The sequence below is a fragment of the Bison bison genome, unplaced genomic scaffold (assembly GCF_000754665.1).
Source record: "Bison bison bison isolate TAMUID 2011002044 unplaced genomic scaffold, Bison_UMD1.0 scf7180017853362, whole genome shotgun sequence".
NCBI classification, from domain to species: Eukaryota; Metazoa; Chordata; class Mammalia; order Artiodactyla; family Bovidae; genus Bison; species Bison bison.
In genome coordinates, this window is record NW_011483935.1 from 14092 (window position 1) to 26266 (window position 12175).

At 38.0% G+C, this 12175-nt stretch overlaps 1 protein-coding gene across 1 annotated transcript; it reads right to left on the minus strand.

The window, feature by feature from the left end:
* Positions 1–10944: 10944 nt before the first annotated feature.
* LOC104998991 (olfactory receptor 2T3-like) lies at positions 10945–11916 on the minus strand. The gene has a single exon (XM_010854403.1). It carries the CDS (start codon positions 11914–11916, stop codon positions 10945–10947), a length of 972 nt encoding a protein of 323 aa, XP_010852705.1.
* Positions 11917–12175: the final 259 nt, after the last annotated feature.

Below are 12175 nucleotides of genomic sequence, written 5' to 3' on the forward strand. Positions count from 1 at the left end.
AAAAGCAAAGGATTTCAAAAAGAAAAGATATACCTATTTGAATGCAGAGTTCCAAAGAATAGCAAGGAGAGATAAGAAAGCCTTCCTCAGCGATCAATGCAAAGAAATAGAGGAAAGCAATAGAATGGGAAAACTAGGGATTTCTCCAAGGAAATTAGAGATAAAAGGGAACATCTCATAAAAGATGGGCTCAATAAAGGACAGAAATGCTATGGACCTAACAGAAGCAGAAGATATTAAGAAGAGATGGCAAGAATACACAGAAGAACTCTACAGAAAAGATGTTCACGACCCAGATAATCATGATGGTGTGATCACTCATCTAGAACCAGACATTCTGAAATGTGAAGTCAAGTGGGCCTTAGGAAGCATCACTATGAATAACGTTAGTGGAGTGATGGAATTCCAGTTGAGCTATTTCAATTCCTAAAAGATGATGCTGTGAAAGTGCTGCACTCAATATGCCAGCAACTTGGGAAAACTCACCAGGGGCCACAGGACTGGAAAAGGTCAGTTTTCATTCCAATCCCAAAGAAAGGCAATGTCAAAGAGTGCTCAAACTACCGCACAATTCCGCTCATCTCACACACTAGTAATGTAATGCTCAAAATTCTCCAAGCCAGGCTTCAGTAGTATGTGAACCGTGAACATCCAGATGGTTTTAGTAAAGGCAGAGGAAACAGAGATCAAATTGCCAACATCCGCTGGATCATTGAAAAAGCAAGAGAGTTCCAGAAAAACATGTGTTTTTCTTTATTGACTATGCCAAAACCTTTGATTGTGTGGATCACATTAAACTGAGAAAAATTCTTCAAGAGATGGGAATACCAGACCACCTGACCTGCCTCTTGAGAAATCTGTATGAAGGTCAGGACACAACAGTTGGAACTGGACCTGGAACAACAGACTGGTTCAAAATAGGAAAAGGAGTAAGTCAAGGTTGTATATTGTCACTGTGCTTATTTAACTTATATGCAGTGTATGTCATGAGAAATTCTGGAGAGGAAGAAAACACAAGCTGGAATCAAGATTTCTGGGATAAATATCAATACCCTCAGATGTGCAGATGACACCACCCTTATGGCAGAAAGTGAAGAGGAACTAAAGAGCCTCTTGATGAAAGTGAAAGAGGAGAGTGAAAAAGTTGGCTTAAAGCTCAACATTCAGAAAACGAGGATCATGGCATCCAGTCCCATCACTTCATGGCAAATAGATGGAGAAATAGTGGAAATAGTGGCAGACTTTATGTTTTTAGGCTCCTAAATCACTGCAGATGGTGACTCTAGCCATGAAATTAAAAGACGCTTATTCCTTGGGAGAAAAGTTATGACCAACCTGGACAGCATATTAAAAAGCAGAGGTGTTACTTTGCCAACAAAGGTCCATCTAGTCAAAGCTATCGTTTTTCCAGTAGTCATGTACGGATGTGAGAGTTGGATTATAAAGAAAGCTGAGCGCTGAAGAATTGATGCTTTTAAACTATGGTGTTGGAGAAGACTCTTGAGCGTCTCTTGGACTGCAAGGAGATTCAACCAGTCCATCCTAAAGGAAATCATCCCTGAATATTCATTGGAAGGACTGATGTCGAAGCTGAAACTCCAATACTTTGGCCACCTGATGCGAAGAGCTGACTCATTTGAAAAGACCCTGATGCTGGAGAAGGGGACGACAGAGGATGAGATAGTTGGATGGCATCACTGACTCAATGGACAGGAGTTTGAATAAACTCTGGGAGTTGGTGATGGACAGGGAGGCCTGGTGTGCTGCAGTCCATGGTGTTGCAAAGAGTCAGACACGACTGAACGACTGAACTGGTTAACGGACTGACCTGAGGAATATCTGTTTAGATTTCCCATTCAGTTTTTGATTGGGTTGCTTGTTTGTTTGCCTTTTATACTGAGATACATGATCTGATTGTTTATTTTGGAAATTAATGCTTTGTCAGATGCTTCATTTGGAAATATTTTCTTTAATTCTGGGGTTTTTCTTTTTTGTCTTATTTATGGTTTCCTTTGCTGTGCAAAAGCTTTTAAATAACTCTATGTACTGGGTCAAAAAGTTCTTGTTGTGATTTATGTCAAAGAATGTTTTGTTTATGTTTTCTTCTAAGAATTTTATAGAGACTGGCCTTGTATTTAGGTCTTTAATCTATCTTGACTGTATTTTTATGTTTGTGTTAGATAGTATTCTAATTTCCTTCTTTTACATATAGCTATCCAATTTTACCAGCACCACTTATTGAAGAGGCTGTCTTTTCTTCATTGTATATTCTTGCTTCATATGTCACCAATTAGGTGACCATAGGTGCATGAGTTTATATCTGGGCTTTATAAACTATCCCATTAATCTATATTCCTATTTTTGTGCTAGTACCATAGTATAGTGTTATTGTAGTTTTGTATTATACTCAAGTCAGGGAGCGTGATTCTTCCAGCTTTGTTTTTCTTCATCAAGATTGCTTTGATGATTTCCAGATCTTTTGTGTTTCCATTAAAAAATTTTAATTTTTTTTGTTATAATTCTTGAAAGTTCTAATTCTTGAAACTGCTAATATGGTAGGGAGTGCATTGGAAAAATACATTTCTTTGAGTATACAGTCACTTTCATAATATTAATTCTTCCAATCTAAGAATGTGGTGTATATTTCCATCTGTTTTTGTTGTCTTTGATTTCTTTCATGGCTATCTTATAGTTTTCTGTATACGAGTCTTTTGTCTCCTTAGGTATGTTTATTCCTAGGTATTTTATTCTTTTTGCTGCAATGGTAAATGGCATTGTTTCCTTAATTTCTTTTCCCCATCTTTTGTAGTTAATGTATAGGAATGCAAGAGATTTTTATGAATTGTATTCGTGTTATGCAAATTTACCAAATTCATTGGTGTGCTCTATTATTATTCTGATGACATCTTTTGTATTTTCTATGTATAATATCATGTCATCTGCAGACTGTAAAGGTTTACTTCTCCTTTCACAATTTGAATTCCTTTGATTTTTTTTTTCTTCTGTGATTGTTGGGTTTAGAACTTTAAAACTATTTAATAAGAATAAGTTTAATAAGAATGTTTAATAAGTTTAATAAGAATGTTGAGAGTGGGTATCTTTGTCTTGTTTCTAATCTTAGAGGAAATGCTTTCAGTTTTTCATTGTTGAGAATGGCTTGCTGTGGGTTAGTCATATATGGCCTTTATTATGTTGAGATAGGTTCCCTCTATGCTCACTTTGTGGAGTTTTTATATATATCATTAATCAGTATTGGTTATTTTCAAAAGCTTTCTGTGGGTATTGAGATAATGATACAGTTTTTAGTCTTCAATTTTTAAAATGGTATAGCACATTGATTGATTTGCATAAAGAATCTTTGCATCCCTGATATAAATCCTACTTGATCATGGTGTATGATTCTTTTAATTGAATATTTCAATTTTTAAACTGCTAGTTCAATTTCTTGAGTCACATTTGAGCCAATAGTCTTACAATTTTTAAAATTAAGGATAGAGTCCCGTTCTAGATTATGAAAGGTAAGAAGCTCCATAACTGATTGAGTTCTGTTCAGTTTCAGAGTCACTGCACGCCAAATTAGAGACACTTTCAGAGAAAATAAAGGACATAGTAGCTAAGGCACATGGAAATATGAAGTGAAGTATAATATAGTGTTGCTGTTGCTTAGTTGCTATGTCCTGTTCCACTCTCTTGAGACTCCATGAACAATATAGTCCACCAAGCTCCTCTGTCCATGGGATTTCCCAAGCAAGAATACTGGAGTGGGTTGCCATTTTATTCTCCAGGGGATCTTCCCAATCCAAGAATTAAATTCATGTCTTCTGCATTGGCAAATGAGTTCTTTACCATTGAGCCATCTGGGAAGACCATAAAATAGTGTACTTAGGTAAAAAAAAAAATTGTGAGATTTCAGGAAATCTAAAGTCTGAATTACGTAGAGATTAAAAATAGGAATCAGACATCTTTGATACTAATTTTGTTTGCACTTTTAAACACATTTCCACAAAAAGTCAAACACAGCATTTAGAGCACACACATTTTGTTTCACCTTTTCTCTTCTTCAACATATTCTGCTCCACCAGAGAGTCTGAGCCACACAAGCTAAAAGAAGCTGATTTTACCATTCCAAGGCCAGGGAAATCAGGCTTAATTTCAGGAGATAGAGTGAAACAGTTATATCATCAGTTTCTTTGTGTTAGGGAATTCAGACAAATTTCTGTTATTTACTACTTTGCATTATTAAATAAGCACAAAAACTAACAAGACTTGCAAAGACAAAATGACTTTTCAATTTTCTTATTTATTCTTATTACCCATATCTGTTATCCCAGTACCCTGAACACTACTCTTTTGAAAAGACTTTCTCAGAACTATCATTTTTTGTTGTTGTTTTTCCATTTGTTTTTGACAGTTATATTGTAACTTTCCACTCATTGTACACATGGGAATTGAACATGTTTGCCATTTATGCGTGACAGCTATCAAAAAGCAAATCTAGTTTTTCCATAAAGGTAAAGAATCAGACTCAACTGAGCGACTTTGACTCACTCACTCATTGTGTGTATGTGCTCAGCCACTAAATCGTGGACAACTCATTGTGACCCCATAGACTATAGTCTGCCAGTGTCCTCTGTTCATGGGATTTCCCAGGTAGCAGTACTAGAGTGGATCCAGGGGATCTTCCCGACCTGGGTTTCAAACCCATGTCTCCTGCATTGGCAGGTGAGTTCTTTACCACACAGCCACAGGAAAGCCCTGGTGGTACTGTAGATTCTTTTTTAAGTTCAGATGGGTATTTTCCAGTTTTAAATCACATTTTCTTATTCGATATTTGTTTAGAAGTTCTCTCACTTTCTCTTTGTAAAAACAATTCTGAAATTCAGAAAGGCAGTGTCAGACAGAACATACACATCAGAATCAGAACTTGACCCAGAACTGTTTTAAAATGTTTCTGAGATTGCAGATACCTCAATGAAAGCATATTGGAACTATCAAAGTGGGCTTATCAGTTTTCATAGTTGAAAAATAAATGTATTTGTCTAAAATACAGGCTATGACCTGGTCAATTTCAAGGACAGTGTTTAAGATCCTCCATTGTCCCTTATGGTCTCCCCACCACTCCTGTATAAAGGTTGCACACTGTTTTTCCCAGAACACTTTCACTTTATGGTTCCAGGTTAGAGTTTCACAAGAACAAGAATCTCATTCAAATTAGGAAAATAAAACTTAGGTGGGGAGCATTATTTCTTGGGGTCTGACATATGGCTCATGAGAGAGTGGAACTTTCCCTGATGTGGTAGTTTCAAAGACATTTCTATGATTTAGTCTCACCCTGTGTATCCAATGTAGGCAGCTTCAGATAATTCCCTGGTTCCTACTTCTTCACTCTAGCAAGTGTGTTAAACTCAAAGAGTGACTTAGTATTTTTCCAAAACTCCATGCGAAGGATGACAGATCTCCTTCCCTCACCCTCCTCGATGTTTATTTAAGTCCTATTTGTATATAAAAGTTTTCAGTCTTGTAGCACTGCTAGTAGCTTTGTTCTCCTCACAAATTCAAACTGATATAGTTTATATACATCTGATAAACTATAACCTTTAAAGACACCTTTTCCCAATGTTATTTTTCATGATATAATTTTATTTTTGAAAGAATGCAATTGATTAGAAAAAATTAGAAGTCTAAAGATAAGAAAATTATTTTGCTGTAGTCTTTGAATGCAATATATTACATATCAGTTAAGGTGGCAGTTGGAAATACTGAAAACAAACTGTTAATAAGGTCATTCAGAAAATTTTCAAATTGTTGGTTATCAGTTCAGTTCAGTTCAGTTGCTCAGTTGTGTCCGACTCTTTGCAACCCCATGAATCGCAACACACCAGGCCTCCCTGTCCATCACCAGCTCCTGGAGTTCACTCAGACTCACATCCATCAAGTCAGTGATGCCATCCCGTCATCTCATCTTCTATCGTCCCCTTCTCCTCCTGCCCTCAATCCCTCCCAGCATCAGAGTCTTTTCCAACGAGTCAACTCTTGGCATGAGGTGGCCAAAGTACTGGAGTTTCAGCTTTAGCATCATTCCTTCCAAAGAAATCCCAGGGCTGATCTCCTTCAGAATGGACTGGTTGGATCTCCTTGCAGTCCAAGGGACTCTCAAGAGTCTTCTCCAACAACACAGTTCAAAAGCATCAATACTTCGGCGCTCAGCCTTCTTCACAGTCCAACTCTCACATCCATACATGACCACAGGACAAACCATAGCCTTGACTAGACAGACCTTTGTTGGCAAAGTAATGTCTCTGCTTTTGAATATGCTATCTATGTTGGTCATAACTTTCCTTTCAAGGAGTAAGCGTCTTTTAATTGTTGGTTATAAGATATGATATTTCCATACCTTTCTGTTGAGAATGTGCAGTTTCTCTTATTAATAGGTATGTTTGTGTCTATCCCTTGACCTTCTCTAGTTTATAATCACTCTAATTCTGGAGAAAATATTGTAAAATTAATATTTATTCATTAATATACTTAGTATAAATTTAATTTTATATTGAATTATATATAATTCATTGTATATTATCTAATATAAATACATAATATAATACTTATATGCATGTATATATGTGTACATGTCTATGCCTAAGAATCAGAAGACGATTGCTTCTTGGGAGGAAAGCTATGACAAACCTAGACAGTGTGTTGAAAAGCAGAGACGTTACTCTGCCAACAAAGGTCCATATAGTCAAGACTATTGTTTTCCCAGTGGCCATGTACAGTTGTGAGAGCTGGACCATAAAGAAGGCAGACACCAAAGAATTGACACCTTGAAGCTGTGTTGCTGGAGAAGACTCCTGGAAGTCCCTTGAACAGCAAGCAGATCAAACTAGTCAATCTTAAAGGAAATCAACCCTGAATACTTGTTGGACAGACTCATGTTGAAGTTGAAGCTCCAGTATTTTGGTTATCTGATGTGAAAGGCCAACTCTTTGGAAAAGTCCCTGATGCTGGGAAAGATTGCAGGCAGAAGGAGAAGAGGGCATTAGAAGATGGGATGGCTGGATGGCATCACTGATGCAATGTACATGAACTTGGGCAACCTTTGGGAGATGTTGAGGGACAGGGAGGCTTGGCGTGCTGCAGTCCATGGGGTCTCAGAGTCGGACACTACTGAGTGACTGAACAACAACAGCATATTATACATACATATTATATTATTTAATAAAATTTATTGTATGTTATCATTTTATATTATTTAAAATATCTTGTCATCAATTTATGATGGCAAGGTATTTTAAAATATATTTTGTATCTAATATATAAATATATTTTGTTTATTTTAGTATATTTAGTTTAATTTAATATTTTTAAATTAATTTACTTTAATATATAAAATATATATTCTTATAGTCTCCCTATTCATTCCAGTGTAAGTCATACTTAATTTGGTGTTGACAGCTTCCTGATATCTCCACTGACTTTTATACTCATGTCTGTTCATGTGCTGGTCCTCTCTTTGAAATGTTCTTTTGTCTCTTTACATATGTACAATCTTCAGTTTAGGATCACTGCTCAAATCTAGGATTTGCATCTAGATGCTGCAGGGCTCTCTGGGTGGAGTCATCTCATAGTTCTTATGACTGGGAACTCATGTCTGCACAGATCTCTCCTCCATTAGCAAATAAACTCCTTGAGATAAGGGCTCATGTTCTGGCCAATGCTGTGTCTCTCATAAACTGAAGCACATCTATAACATAGCAAGTAATTCATAAAAGTTTAATAAATGATTGAATAATCCAAGAGTCTAGGAAGATTTGCTGTTTCAAAGAGTTTGAGGGACTTGCTTGGTGGTCCAGTGGTTAAAAATCCACCTTCCACTGCAGGGGATGCAGGTTCGATCCCTGCTCCAAGAAGATCCCACGTGTCTCAGGGCAGCTAAAGCCATGGGCCACAACTACTGAGCCACAGCTCTAAAGGCCAATACTGCAACTACTAAAGCCCATGCATCCTAGAGCCCATGTTTCACAAGAGAAGCCATTGCAGTGAGAAGCCCTTGCACCACAACGAGAGAGTAGCCTCTTCTTGATGCAACTAGAGAAAGATCTCAAGCAGCAATGAACACTCAGCGCAGCCAATAAATAAATAAATAAAAACAAATAAGAAATTAGAAAAGAAGTTTGACTGGCAGCATGACATTTACATCAAAGAATATTGGATAAATATAGATTTGTGAGAAAACAGATTAAATTTTATACAATATGGTCCTTAATCAGATATTTTTGTGGAACTGTCCACTGGAAGATGCAAAAGGCCAGAAAAGCTGTTCTTTAATTCAACAGACAGCTGACAAGCTCCTCTCATGTGACAGAATCTACAGTGGCTCCCTCCTGTCCATGAAGAAGTAGGGCAGACACATAGAGGCAGTGTCATGGGCAAAGTCACCTTCATCCTGTCATACATAAGAGGGGGCAACATTTATCTAGCCCATGGGTCCTGAACGCCCAGACCATAGACCAGTATCTGTCTGGGTCCAGTTAGGAAGCTGGCAGCACAGAAAATAGAAGGTATGAGGCGGACAAAGCATACCTCCACCTCCCCCCAGCCATGAAAAAACTATCTTCCATGAAACTGATTGCTGGTGCCAGAAGGATTGAGGACTGCTTATCTAGACTCTTTGAGAGGACCTGAATTAGGCAAGTGAGTTAAATTCACGAAACATCCAAAGTTCCATGACGATGATTAACTTGCAAGTTCTACCTTAGTGAAGAGAAATCAACATACTGGTGGGATAATCAGCTCAACAGAACAGCTGAAAAGCAAATCTAAGATTTACTGAGATAAAAGACAGCTCACATTTTTGGATCAGGTTTTAGGGCTGTCTGTGCATATTATTCTACTTACTCTTCAAGGAAATTTGCTTGAAAGCTTTGCAGTCTCCATCTCTAAAGTGATATAAGGCCACTGGGAGGGCTTGGGAAACTTCAAAAATGCCACACAGATCTTGAGAATTAAAAAGACATATACAGAACTAAACTGAAGATTAATCTCTTTTATTTTATTACACCTACTCAAAGCAGTCCCTCAATTTACGGATGAATTTAAACCCAAGTTTTAGTTTTTCTTTGTTTTTTTTTTTTTTGTGCTCCTGAATGACAAACATGTAATCCATCCATACATTAAGAACAAACAAAATCTACATAAAGATAATACATAAGACTTATCTAATGATACCAGCAGATAATGATAGTTAACACTGTTTGATTTGCCTTTTGATTGTGTCCACTTGGGACATTTTGCTTCTCTTATTTCTCTAATCACACTGATTTCTAAAACAAAATGTTACTGACCTTTACAAAAACATATCTTTACTTTTCAGGTACTGATTTTTTCATACTAGGTGGAGTTATTTTAAATTTCAGACAAATTTCATGCATTGCAGGAATAATCATAAATGAGAATCAAAATTATTCAGTTATCAGTCTGTTGAAAGGTATTAGGCATGTGAATATCAGATATCTATCCCTTGATAGCAAGATCAGGGTTCTGTTTCAAATGGTATTAGACACTAAAATTTGGAGTCCAAAACCCCTTGCACATTGATCAGATTAAATGTATTTTTTCTAATTTCTACATTGGGTAAAACTAGACACACGAATTATTTTTTCATGAAAATAATAATGTCTTGATGCTACTAATAAGTTACTTAGGCCATGCATGCTCAGTCATGTCCAACTCTTGGTGGTCCCTTGGACAGACTACTGTCTATGAGATTATCCTGGCAAGAATACTGGAATGTATTCCCTTTCCTCCTCCAAGGGATCCACCCAACCCAGAAATCAAACCCGCATCTCCTGCGACTTCTGCATTAGCAGGCAGATTCTTTACCACTGAACCACCTACTATATTTACAGACATTCTATTTGTAGCATGATATACAATAAATGGGACTTCCCTGGTGGCTCAGAGGTTAAAGCGTCTGCCTGGAATGCGGGAGACGCGGGTTCGATCCCTGGGTGGGGAAGATCCCCTGGTGAAGGAAAATGGCAACCCACTCCAGTACTCTTGCCTGGAGAATCCCATGGAGGGAGAAGCCTGGTAGGCTACAGTCCATGGGGTTGCAAAGATTCGGACACGACTGAGAGAAAAGTTATAATAGGTGAATATCCTCAAAACTTTTCATTAATTCCCTGTTTCAGAAGGAAACTACTAAGAAGATTAAGATTTCCTAAACTTCTATCCTCCTTCAAGGATCTTATATTTAGTTTACATATGTCAGCTCACTTCCTATGATAAAGAGTAAAGAAACTAAGTATGAAATTACTTTTAATTATTTTTACATACCCTTATAGCCTGTGAAGTTAGATGAATGCATTAACTCATGGAAACTTTAACGTAGATTGAAGTTTGGTCTATGTAGCCTTAGTCTTATAGCCAAATAGTAAATTTGTATTTATACTATGAGTCTCATATTCAATATTTAAAAAAATGTGTACATTGTTCTTACTAAGGTATAATAGCACTCATTGTTGCTATTATTGGTTGCCACATGTGAATTATGAGCTGAGGGATATTACAGGGCAAGGAAAACTAAAAGATCTCCTGTGTTATGCTGGGATCTGGATTCTTCTCAGTGAGCCACATTTAGGATTAAGGATTTCACACCCAGTCTCATATTAAAAAGGTGAATAAACTTGGGATGGGAGATAAGATCAAAGGCCCTATGTGAGTTTTCTTGATGTCAATTTTTGCTTCACAGATAAAAGGAGTATAAGGACATTAAATATAATGAGATAAATTATGATGAGTAAACAGTATGGAGGAGAAATGTCACATGCAGAAGAAAGAAGGAAGTTATAACTAGACTCAGTGTTGGGGGCCCTGGAAGCAGGGGACAAAGAAGAAGAGAAATTGGTGGGGGATAATATAATAGGGAAAAATATATAGTCATCCTCAGGATTTCCTCTTCACAACTTTCCTTAGGATCAGCCCTGATTGCATCCTGCTCCTCAGAGCCCCTGTGACATCCTTATTCCGGAGGCTGTAAATGAGGGGGTTCAGCACAGGGGTGATGATGGTATAAAAGGCTGACACCATCATGTCCTGCTCAGCTGTGTGGTAGGAATCGGGAAGCATGTAGGTGTAGATGGTGGCACCAAAGAAGAGCAGAACTACAATCATGTGGGAGGAGCAGGTGGCAAAGGCTTTCCTGCGGCTCTCTGATGAACTCATTCTGTGGATGAGGTGCAGGATGAGGGCATATGAGCTTGAGATGACCACAATGGGGATGAGGACCATGAGAACACAGCACAAGTACATGATCATCTTGTAGAGGGAGATGTCAGAACAGGACAACTTCAGCAGAGCGGGAGCCTCACAGAAGAAACTCAAGATTTTTCTGGAATGACAAAAGGGGAAGTTCATGGCTATGGGGGTGACCACAAAACCATCCACCATTCCTATGAACCAGCATCCAGACACCAGGCATACACAGACTTTCTGGTTCATCAGCAGAGGATAATGGAGAGGTCTGCAAATGGCAGCATATCGGTCGTAGGCCATCACAGACAGGAGGAGAAACTCAGCTCCAGCGAGGGTTAGATAGAAGAATATCTGGATCCCACAACCTGAGGGAGAAATTGTATGATCTCCTGTCACCTGGCCCAGGAGCATCTTGGGCACAGTCACAGATATGTACATGAGGTCCATGAGGGAGAGCTGGCTGATGAAGAAGTACATGGGGGTGTGCAGGCGGGGCTCCAGGTGGACGAGGATGATGAGGAGGGCGTTCCCAGCTAGGGCCATCAGGAAGAAGATGAAGGTCGCAGTGTAGAGGAGGAGGGCATGTTTGGTTTCACCAAAGAGCCCCACAAGGATGAAATCACTTGATGTTTGATTCTGTGAAGTTTGACTCCCTGAGTACATAGTTTTGGTTACAGTTCTCACCTGAGGAAGAAATAAGATTCATTGGTTTTAGATATTTCAAACATATATGGTTTTCTTAACACTTATCCAATGAGAAAACTACTTTGAGCTATTTAAAAAAAAAAAGAAGTTGTATTGATGTAGAATCAAAAGTTCAAAGCCAGGTTGCTTTTTGGCCACAAATCTAGAGAGGAATATGAAATACGTCTGGAAAGCTGAAAACTGTATAAACAGACAAGTTGTTTACACTCAGCATTAT